Source organism: Drosophila yakuba, chromosome 2L (genome assembly GCF_016746365.2).
Source record: "Drosophila yakuba strain Tai18E2 chromosome 2L, Prin_Dyak_Tai18E2_2.1, whole genome shotgun sequence".
Taxonomy (NCBI): domain Eukaryota; kingdom Metazoa; phylum Arthropoda; class Insecta; order Diptera; family Drosophilidae; genus Drosophila; species Drosophila yakuba.
The window spans coordinates 773,498-787,203 of record NC_052527.2 but is presented as its reverse complement, the minus strand read 5'-3'; the positions used below and the strand labels follow the sequence as shown (position 1 = coordinate 787,203).

Genomic DNA, 13,706 nt, shown 5'->3' with positions numbered 1-13,706 from the left:
AAACACGCACTACCCCTCATCCCAGCCCACTCTCCACTTTTTCCAACCAGGACTCCCTTTGGAGCAGGCCTGGTTCCATTTCGCACGCTCATTTCACACCTGCGCGCCTTTTCAAGGTTGACAAAGGAATTGGTAGGGAAAGGCAGTTGACTGGGAAAGAGGCGGAATGTAGCGCACTCTTAACTTTATTGTCCCTCGGAGTGTTTAGTCAACAGTTGAAATTGCTGGGTTCGGCAATTTGCTTCACCCGAATCCCTCTCCACCATGGACTAGTCCTGGTTAAGACAATTTTAAGAGGTAAGTAATACAGTTGTATTTCTACAGTTGTGAGATTTGTGAGAAAAAACAGTTACATTGTATACGTATTAAACAAGCATCAGCTTATGCAGTCCAACGATACAATTACAACATCATCAAAGGTAAGCGGATTTAACTTTTTTTCTGCGTGTAGCAGACTTAGCTAAAGTTCTTGAAATCCGCGTCGCTTTCAGGGCAATTTAATTATAATTTTCTTCTTTTTGGGCCTGGTCTGGCGAAAAATTCATTATCGCCGGGGCAAATTAGCTTGAAAACAATTAACACCTGTTCGCCGGCTGCTCGTGGCAGGCCACTTCAAAAACTAACACGGCCGAGCCATTTACCATTTACCTTTCGCAGGAGCAGGAGCAGGATGCCTCTTCCGCCTACGCCTCTCTCTTATTCTAATGAAAAAAGTTGTACAAAAACTTTTCAAATTACAACGGAAATCCGTGAAAATCCTTTTAACAAAGCACAACATGACCAGTCGGCGAGGGGGGAGGGAGTGGCAAAGGGAAGTGGAGCAGCAGGTCGGTCTCCAAGCTGATGCTGATGCCGCTGCTGATGATGATGATGCTGCTGATTATGATGGCGCTTTAAACAGACATCGGCCCACATCTGCCGTAAGCCGGTACCCCCATCACGTGGAACCACCGCCGTCACCACGACAAACCACCGCCAGTACCACCGGCTGTCGTCCACTTTTGTGTCGCGGTTTTTCCAGCAGAGAAAAGGAAAAGCTGCGACTGTGACTGAAGCCTGCAAATTGAGTTAGTCGCCAGATGGCCAGGAGGCACACAGAAAAAAGATCAATGGTTGTTTGATATATATGATTAACAGTGTTTACACGGAGTTGGCGGTTAGTTTCCGTTACAATTTCATTTAGTATACATTTTTCAATAGAATACCTAAATTAACTTACTATGATAGCTCACGCACTCATCACTTTTGTTCTGTTCGATTCTGAAATACATTTACACACACTTTCCCAAGTTTATTTATTGACTGCGGTTCAGACTGAACCTCTCTCACCATCCCATTCGCTGATGTTTCCACAACAGCCGCTGCCGTCGGAAAACTTTGCACTTTTAATGAAATATATTCAATTTTTCAGGTGTTGCAAATATTTAACATTTCGCAACTTTCTGAATATGGATCTCAGAGAGGGTGAGAAAAAACCCACACCACACCACACAAACCATCAACCATCCAACCACCCAACGCACCACAACTGCGGTCGCTGAGTGGTTTCCGCGCAAAAAGGTTCAAGGCGAAAAAACGTGAAACATTTTAAATGTTAATTAAGAACGGAACAGAATCGGATAATTTGCATGTGCTCCGGGTTCCTGCCGCTCCATCCCGGTTAATTGGATTAGGTTCCGTTTGAAAGTTAACGTTTTCGGGTTTTCGCCACAAATTGAATTAGCTGGTCCGAAATCCGAACGGAATCAGCGCAGAAATCCACACACAATATTTTCGGCAGGCTGTAAATTCAACTTCATTGGATTTATTCCGAGATCGGATTTGGCTGCTGATTGGCACACGGGATAATTCTTTTTTGTTAGAATCAGTTCTTTGAATCAGCGCTCAAAAATAATGAACTGCTCGTTGAATTTTTCTTAGGTTAAGCACTACAATTTAGTCACTTTTTAAGATAATTTCAAATATTTATTGAGGTATTTGTACAACATATATGTATATATGGCGGTTGCCCGAAATAGAGTTCTACCTTTACGTTGAAGAAAATGCACGTATTCCCTGTACCGAGGGTGCACTGTACTAATATTTTACCCGCTGAGACCGCTTCGTCTGTGAAAAATACAGACTGTTAAGTGCTGGCGGCCAAGAGTCTTCTTTTATACCGACCAGCATCAATGTTGCGCCTTCAACTCGGTTCAACCAATGTGAGTAAGCTCGGCTCGCCGGTTGTAAACAAACGCCAGCTGTTGCATGTGGCACCCTTTACGTGGCATTCTCTCGCTTTCTCAGACAGCTTTTTCTTAGCCGAGTCGCGAACCAGTTTATGGCACTGCCATACTTTTCATTTTGCCATAAATGAGTAACAGCCAGTCCATCCCACGCAATTGTTCTCTCTGAAGAAATTGCTCCACTTTAATGCCTCAACAAAATGATTAAGGGATTCCCAGAATCTTATACTACCTTTGTAGTACATCATCATTGCAGCTTGTGTTTTATTTCAAATTAGTATTTGAATGTATTGTAATGAAGCATTGACATTTCTTGATGTTGATATAAGCCTAGCAGTAAACAAATAAATAATTATAATAATATATATGCAGTGCGTTTCAGCGTGGTCGGTGCTATTATCCGAACTTGCGATGACGTCTCCTGCCGGTCGGCTTTGGCTCCTTCACCTTTTGAACCCTAATTGGCTTCTTACGACTCAACGGCCGACTTATGTAAGGCGACCTTTGGCGGACTCCCCAACAACTATCGCTGATCCAAGGCGGCACGCAATGTCCCCGTATCAGTGCTATTTGCCGTCTCCATTTATCACTGCTTATGTATTATGTAAATTGGGCCTATAATGAGGCCTATCATTTGCGGAAGCCAGATTGCGGTGGCCAATTTGTTTTTGAAAGCAATTCTCTCATAGGTAGAGCATTTCTATCTTTCCCGTTTTCCTTTTCCCCTAAAACAGTGCACCTGCAACACGCTCTAATTAAAATGACAAATACAAAATATACGAAAGCGTTTCATCTCGGTACCTTGGCATCTGGCAACGGGGTAACGGGGCGTATGCGTAATTTTCTCAGCTGGCTGCTTTCTCGCACCCTTCGGGCTGCAATTTTCCACTTTAGGCTGTATCTCAGATCCACGCAAGTTGAGCAATAACAGAATCGTTTACTTGATCATTTGAAATGATAACAAGAGTATTTATGGGTGTGCTGACACAACACGAAAACATATTAAACTAACAATGAAAAATAATTACAGAACGAGGTTTTAAGTTTTTCTAAATTGTGTAAAAGCTATCGGTAATCCTTTTTTGAGCTCCTTATATGTCTTAATATTTAAAAGGTATCTTTTATTCGTCCATTTGCATGTTTTGGCACTCGCGTCTGTTTAGGTAATTTTCCTACGAATTTAAACTGTGTCAAAGTGCATTAAACAATTGTCGTTTATTTTCGGGTGTTGGAACGTTTGTTTTTGTTAAGGGGCGGAGGAGGGGCGGTGATATATATGCGGTGAACATAGGCATAGACACAGACAGAACAGAGACAGATGAGGCCTCTTTGACGCGTTTTGCTGGCGTCACGAGCGGCTTTCTCGCTCTCTCGCTGTCGCATAAGGTGACCAGAGAATTAGAGAAATAACGTAGAGAACCCTTGCCGCAAAGTGAAAACGAAATGTGGCAAAAACAAAGCCAAAGAAATGTGCCTGGCGGTGGGCTCTTCTTGTTTTGTCGCAACTGCTTAATTTAAATACATTGCTCACTTTCTGTTCAATTGGCGAGCCCAGCGGACATCGGAGGAGCCGCTTCAGATCGCGTTCAGTTCATAGTGGATTCCGTCCGAGATTGCGTTCCGTTACACCGTCCGCTCAGCGTCCGTCGATCGCCAGGCAGTTAAGACCGCGACCTCGCGGCATTCCGGCTGCAGTCTCCGGTTCCGTGTCGCGTCGAGCGTTTCGTGTTGAGGTACCCAGAGCTCCTTTCCGATCCCTACACGTCCAAAAACCTTTTTACTTCCGTGTGGGGTGCTAAAAAATGTCTCCAGTTGGGGAACACATTTAATTAGTAAGGTAGTTCCGTTCCCAGGTCATTAGTACAGTAATGTGTTATTGATTGGTACATTTTAATAAATTGTGTTACTAAATAACATACAAGGAAAACACACCGATATTTGTTTTTACCTTGGAGGGGTGTCTACTATTTATCGGCATTTCCCAGTTATGAGCGGCTGATATAACCGGCATGAGGACCATACAAATGTCGGTCGAAGAACAATTTAAGCCTTTCCTGCATACAACTTGCATTGTGAATCACCTAACCAGAGGCAGAGACCTGAACAAGGGGCGTAATTTAATTTTGGTGCTCTCACCACTCATTTCTCGTTCTGTTTCCAATCAACACCCCCACCTTGGACTTTTCTAGTAAACAAACCTTGAAGTCAAGCCCCCACGAATCCAGACCAAAGCAGGGAAAAGCAAACATTGTCCCCTAACCCCAAAACCCCCACCCCTCTGGGGTGCCTACCATTTTGTGGTATCCGCAGGTAGAAGACAATCCTCTACAACGGCTACAGCAGTGCAACGCATTTTGAAACTGTTGATGCAACGGCAGCAGAAACTGCTGCGGAAATTATTCCAACTGACTGCATTGGCAAAACGTTAAGTATACGCAGTGGTGTGCGGGCAAAAAAAGCTAATAGCAAAAAGCCAACGAGTGCGTGCAAAGTGAGACATATCGCAGAACAATAATTATCGCGGGGAGTGCCATCAACCAGCTCCATCCTGGGTAATCTGTGGTTAATCGTCCGAGGTGAGCTCATCCAAAAACAGCCTGGAAAATTACAGAGCGGTGGCGACAAGTGAAACCTGAAATGTAGTTATTAAATTGCCATTAACAGTTGGCTGTTTTTGCAGCACGCCGAGAACCGATCAAGCATTTTCACTAACTATCGCCAACTATTTTTGAAGTTCAGGTTAAATAAATAGCTTATTTTTCCAGTATTTTTTCGACCAAGTTTAACTAATAAAGTAAACATATTTGTCCAAATCGTATAACGAACTCAGTAAAGGGCATTTCTTATGAGCTGTATTTCTTTTGTTTCAATCGAGAAGAGTGTGAAATTTGACCTTCGATCGCTTTGCAAGTTTTTCGCTTTCGTGCCTGTCTATAATTTGCGTCAGCTAAGCGAAACCGAAATGAATGGGCCAAGTGACAGGTTGAATCGATTAGGGGCTCAAGAGCCTAACACTAAACATTTATAATGGAAGCCAAGAAATGCTCCCTCTGTCTCTACTCATTAGATATCGTTCTTTCTCCTTAGCAGTCGAAGAAACCCCTGACAAATGTCAAGTTCAAGTGCGCCCATCTCGCCAATATCTGTATATCTCGGATTTGCATAAGTCAAAAGTTTGGCAAAAGGGAAGTGCCAATAAATTTTCTGTCTTGCAGCGGGCAAAAATCAAAGCGACAGGCGAAACTCGTCGCTGCAATTATCTTAATTATCTGCCAGAGATTGGGGGATATGGCGTGGATGTTTCGCCACTGGGACTTTGGGAATGCAATGCGAATAGCAATATGACAACCGAATTCAGCCGGATCCCGGCGGACGCGGAACGATTTGTTTGTTGTGGCCAGGCCAAGAAGCTAAAAATAGCGCTGCCCTATTGATTTGGCCCACTGCCCAGGAGATGGCCAATAGGTTTCGGGTCTTCGGGGCAAAGGACCGGGGACTCTCACATGATTTATGAATGACAGGTAACAAGGCGCACTCTCTTACAGATCGATAAAAGTTTTTAGCTTTTAGCGACGAACCCTTCCCGGTGTTCTTCCTTATCCCTGAGGACATTCAGTGGCAATTGCGAAGTCACTTAAATCGATTAGCACCGCTATTAAATCAAATTACCTGGAATGGTTTGGAAAGTGGTTTTGCACTGAGAAAGTAATAATAGTTTTTCCATAAAAACAAAATTGTATTTTGCTTTGGACTACGCAGCTGACTTATGTATGTACCATATTCCTTAATTAAAAGATTAAATATATTATTAGCAATACTGCAAAAAGGCTAATTTCTCTGCGTGGCTTCTAATCAATTTCTGCGTGCTCGTCTTGCGGAATTTTCCGCTTTATGATAATTATGGAGCGTCAATCAGCTTTTCGACGGTGCGTGATGTCTGCACCGCGTCTCCATTTCAATTTCAATTTCCATTTCGTTTTCATTTTCCTGCCGGCATTTGCCATAAATGCGCCGCGAGAAAGAGAGAGAGATTCGGTCGTATTTATGGCACACAGGACACTCGACTCCTGAGTGGCTTTTCTGAATAAAAAGCTGACCCAGCGAGAGAGTGGCACATTCGCAGGAGCAAGCTTGAAGTGAACGGTTCGCATTCCGAGGAGCTGAGAGCCAGGAGCAGAAAAAGGATAATCAGACACGGCTGAAAATAGTGAAAACGAAAGCGGAAGAAGGCTGAACCTAAGGCCACGCTGTAAAGCTTTAAAAAAAGAAACCAAGAGTTTATAACCACCTCCTATTTGAACCCGAATTTAAGGTCGAGCAGGACCTGACACAGTGACAGTTGACCGCTGACCCGGACTCTGAAAAATCGATTATCCGTGTGTGTGCACAACAGCCCGCGAGTGCGAGTGCAGTTCAGCGTCTTGAAGAGAGCCAGCACCACCCTCCGCCCGCTTGCGAAGGTCAGCCCTTCGATTGCCTGATTGCCTTTCCAGAGCGGTCAGTTTCCAAAAGCCACAACAACGGAGCCGTTAACAAACAATCGCCGCAGCAGCGAGGAAGGAACAAGGCTTAGAGGCGGCACGCAAACGCCGCCGAACAAAAGGAAGACAACGCCGCACCGGTAGAATGGCCTACCTAATCAACATCCTCAAGTTCAATGTGAAGTACTTAAAAAATCAATAACTGGACACCAGCACCGACCGACCAACCAGCCAACACACATCCATTCATTCCGAAACAGGAGCAGCCGCATTCAATCTGAAACACAGGGGAATCCCCCAATCGCTTGCTCTCTCTCTTTCTCTCGGTCGCCCTGTCTTGCTTGCACCTCTCTTGGTTTTTGGTTCTCGGCTTTGTCGCCACCGCTCCGCTGCGCCTTAATCTGCGCCACCGGGAAGCTAGGACACTTGGACAATGGAAATGGAAAAGTCTGACAAATTTTCAGATTACCTCTTCGCCAAAATGGGTCCCCCCACCTCAACTGAGCTGCCCCCGAAGACCACGGAACGCAGCGATGCCCCCGTGGAGTTGACCGGGTACCGCAGGTGGCTCTCCGAGAACCTAATGCTGCTGGTCACCCTTTCCGGAGTTCTCCTCGGTGTGATACTAGGTAAGTCCCATTAGTATATACACTTCAGGTCAGATGGACGATTTCCAAACGACGACCTAATTTTGGTGCATACACCATAGATTTATTGAAATATTCCATTAATATACTACTCATCCGATAGGACTTTCGTTGCGGCCGCTAAATTTACACGGGGACTCCATCATGCTGATTTCGTATCCTGGCGAACTGTTTATGCGCGTGCTCAAGCTGATGATCTTGCCGCTAGTGATATCTAGCCTTATTGCCGGATCGGCCAGTCTGAATGCCAAGATGAACGGCAAGATAGCGCTGCGCACGTTGGTTTACTTCGCCAGCACCTCGTTCTTCAACGCTGCACTGGGAATTGCTCTCGTTCTGCTCATCCATCCTGGAAATCCGGATCTGCACAATGCGGACGATCGATCGACAGATCGGCGGGCAGTGAACCTTCTGGATAGTCTTTTGGATTTGGGCAGGTGAGTTAAGCGTGCTTATTCCTCTTTAAAGCCACCCAAAAATGCTTATAGAAACGTGTAGAGCTATAAAACCTGTTAGCATCCACAGTGGCGCCCTCTACATGTCAACTCAAAGCGGCAACTAGTGTCTTACCGCGGCAAGCAGTTCAATTCGTTATTACCAATAAGTGAATATGCGAACGGAACTGCTTAAAGCAGTGCAAGCGAAATTGCTTTGCGGTTTTAAAGCGTTTTTTGATTGTTTAAATATTTCTGAATAAGATTAACCTTTTTACCATTTATCTTATATTTTTATTAATCTATTATGTGTGCATTTCTATCCCCCAGGAACGTATTCCCGGACAACCTGTTCCAGGCCTCCATTCAGCAGGCGCACACCGTCTATTTGCCCAAGCCGAGCATCCTGCACGCCTTCAACGAGACGATGAATGACACCTTGGCATCCGGATCGGAGGCCCAACGTTTGCCTGAGGATCTCGCGGAGGAGGTGGTGCTGGTGAGGGACATCCAGTACCGCAGTGGAACCAATACACTAGGCATCGTCTTCTTCTGCCTGGTGTTTGGCACTTTTTTGGGAACCATCGGCCAGAAGGGTCAGGTCGTGGTTGACTTCTTTGCCGCCATTTTTGAGGTGATCATGAAGATGGTCACCTGCGTGATGTGGCTGACACCTGTGGGCATTAGTTCTGTGATCGCTGGGAAGATACTGAGCGTGGGCGATTTGGGCCTGGTGATGTCGCAGCTCATGTGGTTCATCGTCACGGTGGCCATCGGCGTGTTCATCTACCAGTTTGTGGTGATGCAGGCCATATATTTCGTCGTCGTGCGTCGCAATCCGTTCAAGTTCTACGCCGGACTCATCCAGGCCATGCTTACCGCCTTCGCCACGGCCTCAACGTGAGTTCTGTGTTCATTCGGGGTTTATAAGTCCTTGGGTCTATAATCTGTTGAATCTGTTTGACCTTTGATGGAAGTTAAATTTGCCTTTAGCAAAGGGAAACTTGTATAAACCTTATTCGGAAAATTTGTTTGCCAAGATTATGTGTTAAAAATGAACTTGGAGTCCGCTCATGAAGTGAAATAACCAAACGAAGTTATTGGAAAGTTTTTGAATAATTCTAATGCCAGTTTAACTGTCTCTGATTCTGAACAACTTTTTGTTTTACAAGCTACAAAATTAGACTAATAACTTTAAAGTTTAGAACCCTTTACTGCTTTCTTTAAAAGTTCACTGACTAGGAGAGTTCCTTCAGATTCCGTAGGAGTGCGTTAAATATGTGTTTTTTCTTTCTTTCGGTATTTGCCACGACCCGATGTATCCGAACTACCCACTAACACTCATTCACCACAAAAAATGCAACACACTCCTCGACAAAACTGCGACTGCCACGCCCCTTAGCGCCGCTGCCCTGCCCATTACATTCCGCTGCATGAACGAGAAACTCAAGGTGGATCCGCGGATCACGCGATTCGTCCTACCGATCGGATGCAACATCAACATGGACGGAACGGCCCTTTATATCGCAGTGGCCTCGATATTTATTGCCCAGATGAGCGGCATGGTTCTGGGATTCGGCGAACTCCTCACGGTGCTCCTGACCTCCACGGCTGCCTCCATGAGCTCGGCCAGCGTTCCGAGTGCTGCCCTGGTGCTCCTTCTCGTGGTGCTGACCGCCATTGATGCTCCTGTTCAGGATGTGACGCTCCTCTTCGCCGTGGACTGGTTTGTGTGAGTATGGATCTGATTAGGATTCCAATGTAATTCTACTGCGAAACAGCTTCATCGAAGGTTCTTCTCTTGCAGGGATCGGATTCGCACCACCAACAATATGCTGGGTGACTGCTATACTGCAGCCGTAGTCGAAGAGTTGTCGCGAAAGGAGTTGATGGCTTTGGATGCAGCTTCCGTAAACTATCAGGTATGAAAAACTAGTTGACGACACTTTACCAGTCTGATGACTATCCCTTCAGGACATGCCCGCTGGCACTCCCAACGGACATGGACACCACGATGGAGGACTTCTCGAGGGGCAGACCGAGCTGGAGACGAACAGCAAGTGCGTTATGACTATGACGGACTCGGTGGTGGTGGACATGAGTGCGGTGATGAATAACGTGAACCTCCAGCAGGAGCACTGTAACCGCAGGGTCTAGGATGTTGTGTATACTCCAGACTCGAATTTAGTTCGTCAGCATCAGCTCTATAGTCCCAGAACCGCCACCACCACCACCACAATTACAACACCTATGATATTCACCACCAATAGACCGCAGTGTTCCCCAACAAACAAATTTTTGATATAGGATCTTTAAACAACAAGCGATCGGATATACTCGTATATCGAGAGACTGTCTGACGAACCCACCCGCATTGAATTTACTCCTCTTTTGGACCAGTGTCGATAGCAATTAATTAGCCTGAACACTTAAAGGACTCCGCATACGTAAATATGGAAATATGGAATATTCACCTTGTAGGACTCGCATAGGAATATATATGCCACATATAAGCACACACATCTTACCTTAAACCCAAAAGACGAAGAACGCAAAGCGCGCGATTTTTGTGATCTGTCCTGGGAACTATGTGCATAATCTATGGGTATTATTTTGTAAGCTCGATTGTGATGGGGGGTCACCACGCTGATTTGTTTTATAATGTTGCTAATTTATACGTTATATATGTGTTGTTTGGGTGTATTTTGAGAGATCAATGTTTAAGTTGATTGAGGGATAGAAGTAGAATCGCAGGTTGTACAAGAAGCAGGCCTAGGTTTAGTTTTAGTTGACCTTCTGTTTTCCTGAAACTCACGTTTGGTTTTATGTACGTCCCAGATGAACAATTACCAACTAATGGATATAGAATATCACTTACCAATTACTCATCTTCAGTTACTGATACCAAATATCACACACGCATTCGTAGACTGATAGCAGACTTAGTAGCGATAACAAATATGTATCTGCATATATGCAATACTATCTAACCAATATCCGACATTCGATTTGTACGCAAACGCATACGCTGAATACAATAAAGTTATTATACCACCTAATTCAAAATAATATGTAGTGTACGCTTTCTGAGCCGTTTTCTCATTTAACACCCAATGCAACGATGTGTCTACAACCAAATGATTATCTTTATATTTATGTAAATTGGCATTTTCCAAAGAAGCCAACATTTTCGGCATTGCATCATAATGTATTCCCATATTTTTAACCCGAGCTTTTATGCATATGAGGATTATGTTTGAAGGTCATCTGTTTTTCCCCCTTGAATGGACTTCCACGCGACATCAAACATTTGGGTGATGTATTATTCAGAGACTAAGTGGTCTATTTATTGTCCCGCTAATTATCTGTCACTAGATTGAGTATCTTCGTATTCACACACTTTATCTTAGTCTGTGCCATTTTTTACTGCGACTTTATATTTGCGTTTCGGACGCGAACGGAAATTTGCCTATCAACATGCCCATAAATCTGCCGATCGATGGGTGAGTACTAACGATCGGACGAATGAATAGAATGAATCATCACTGGGCCCAATAACTCAACGCCTGCACCACTCGGCCAGTGGTTTTGCACAAGTGAGCCAAATCGGGCTTATATAATTATATGGATACATTCAAAAGTGCATGTGCATATGAATGAGTGAATAAATTACTCTGTACTGAGGGCCCGAAGATAAGGTGCACGGTACCGAGAGCTGCGAAGGAAACTGGATTATGGATTCGGTTATTTTTCACACTTTATAGTAGTTACTAGCATGACGAAGTAAGATATTTATTCGGCTTACCCATAAAAATACTACATATACAGAAAAATGTGCACTAAACGATTTGCCAGACATGCTGCTCTATGATAAGTTCACTACTCTATATGTTTTCTATGACGCTTTCGTTATGCCGGGTGTAGGATCCGAAACCCTAAGATCCGCTTTGCTGTTCGATTCCGCCGCCATGTCAGGTGTCAATCCGCGGCGCAGACTTCTCGCAGACTCGAGAGCCCAACTGCACAGGTGAATGAAATCGGCGGCGGGCAAACAATGAGCAAATGAGCTGTGAGCAAAGGTGGCAATATTTATATTTATGGAGATGCAAGATGCAAGTTGTAAGACGCGAATAATCGACCTCCGTGTGTGGTACGGAGTGCGTGCACAGTGAGAAATATAAAAATGATTAACTGATATAAAAACCTATCAAGCGTGGAACAACAGCCAATCTCCACAAACCATTCGATTATGCATTTTTGTTCAGTGTGCGCCAACAAGCAGATCAAAATTTGCGCCACGGTTTTCAGAAGTGCGCAATTGCAAACTCGAGCTGTCGAGCGTCAAGCTCTCTTGCCAGTCCAACTGTCTGCCCCTCTGGCACCTTGACCCCTCCGCCATGCCCCTCGGGGGCTCTTGGGCCCCTTTGAACCCCCTTGCCACCTGTCCACCTGTCCGACTGTCCCACTGACTGGCTGAATAATGCTGAATGCCGAATGAATGCTCTTGTGGTTGCGTTGGCTGCGGCGTTGCTCCGACTTATGCGACTGGAGCTGGCGTTGGAGTGTTTGGCGTCTGAAGGTCTACTTGGCAGCGGCTTTGGAGTGTGTTGGCGTTACGTTGGCCCACCCTTCCCCCTCCTCACCGTTTCCATTTTCTCTATCTGCTGCCCGCTAAAATGAAATACGAGTGCAAACAAACCGCACAACAGCAACAAAGCATAGAGGTTAGCTGAAGGGAAAGATCGAAGTTGGTATACTCTGAAATAATGAGAAATCTGCAAGCCAATATCAGCCTATATTGTATCACTGAGTTGGGTGAAGAAACAGTTTCCATCCCCGCCTCCCCAGATGGGCCAGATGACCTTGATTCATGCAGCATCAGCGGCACCCCGTTGCTGTTAACACCAAGGAATAGAAAACAGAAAACAATGTTCATAGCTCGACCACCGGCAATAGCCATAAATGGGGTCTTTCCCCGCTTTCGTGACTCCTCCGGCAATTGAAAAGCCCCTTTGCGTGTGACAAAGTTCGTGATCGACCCATTGGACCCTATATAGGGCAAGGCATGGGTATTTCGTAGGGGGTATCGCATTGTGGAATTGTGTGAAGAAACAAACGGCGGCTGCTCGAGTCAAGTTTTGAGCTCGGCTTGCGGCGCATTTTGAAGAATAATGGCCAAGGCACATGTGTGCCAGAACACAACTTGGCTCACGATATATTGACACTTGGCACATATGGCACGCCGCATGCAGAATGTACCATATCTATGAAAAATGCATTATGGAGCTGTTGCTGGAACCTTAAGCGACTAAAGCGGCGCATTTGCATAAGCGCAAGCTAATTAATTCAATTAAGAGGCGAGTCAAAGCAAATCTCCGCCGGGGCGGTTTCACTTTCTTGGTTTGATTATCGATTCCCAGTGCTGCAGTGCTCGATTCTACGGGCCCCGGGAATGATTGAGTACTGGCGGAAGTTGTTCTCGTGTTGACAACGACAGCGAGCTTATCGCCACGACGATTGACTGGATTCAGATTGACTCTGATCGATGCGATCGGCAGGTACAGCTGCAGCCCCAGAACAGATGCAGATTTAGACTCCGACTCGGATTCGGATTCTGGCGGAGATCCAAGCCACCACAAGCACGACTCGCTGCCGCTGCTCGGACATGAGTTTATGGCCAATCTGCTCGTCTATAAATTTGCAATCAACTTTTATCAGCCAGCGTCCAGAACGTGCCTCCGCTAACGTTTCTATTCACACGATGCCAGGCCGCGCGAAACGGGATTGTGCCAGTCCCAGTGCCAGTGCCAATCTATCTCAAGTTGTACTTGGACAAAAACTATTGGGAAATCAATGAGATAGAAATTCTAGCCGCAAAATATAAAGAAATTCGTTCAGATTAGATAACTACAAACGTAA

The 13,706-nt window shown here is 45.2% G+C and overlaps 1 protein-coding gene and 1 long non-coding RNA gene across 4 annotated transcripts; one reads left to right on the top strand and one right to left on the bottom strand.

Moving 5' to 3' along the window:
- Window positions 1–2,429: 2,429 nt before the first annotated feature.
- LOC120320516 lies at window positions 2,430–3,722 on the bottom strand. The gene is made up of 2 exons (XR_005560008.1): window positions 3,027–3,722; window positions 2,430–2,964 (listed from the first exon to the last, which is right to left on the bottom strand). It is a non-coding gene; the product is annotated as an uncharacterized LOC120320516 (long non-coding RNA).
- Window positions 3,723–3,808: 86 nt separating this feature from the next.
- LOC6526338 (excitatory amino acid transporter 2) lies at window positions 3,809–10,856 on the top strand. Of its 3 annotated transcripts, XM_015197852.2 has the most exons (8): window positions 3,809–3,958; window positions 4,536–4,801; window positions 7,171–7,335; window positions 7,457–7,790; window positions 8,118–8,687; window positions 9,190–9,519; window positions 9,595–9,709; window positions 9,762–10,856. In XM_015197852.2, the coding sequence occupies exons 3-8, from the start codon at window positions 7,188–7,190 to the stop codon at window positions 9,942–9,944; spliced, it is 1,680 nt and encodes a 559-aa protein (XP_015053338.1). In that variant the 5' UTR covers window positions 3,809–3,958; window positions 4,536–4,801; window positions 7,171–7,187; the 3' UTR covers window positions 9,945–10,856. The 3 variants fall into 3 exon arrangements, with proteins under 3 accessions (XP_015053338.1, XP_039226241.1, XP_002087460.2); XM_002087424.3 differs by lacking the exons at window positions 3,809–3,958; window positions 4,536–4,801 and having other exon boundaries at window positions 6,334–7,335; XM_039370307.1 differs by lacking the exons at window positions 3,809–3,958; window positions 4,536–4,801; window positions 9,762–10,856 and having other exon boundaries at window positions 6,333–7,335; window positions 9,190–9,523.
- Window positions 10,857–13,706: the final 2,850 nt, after the last annotated feature.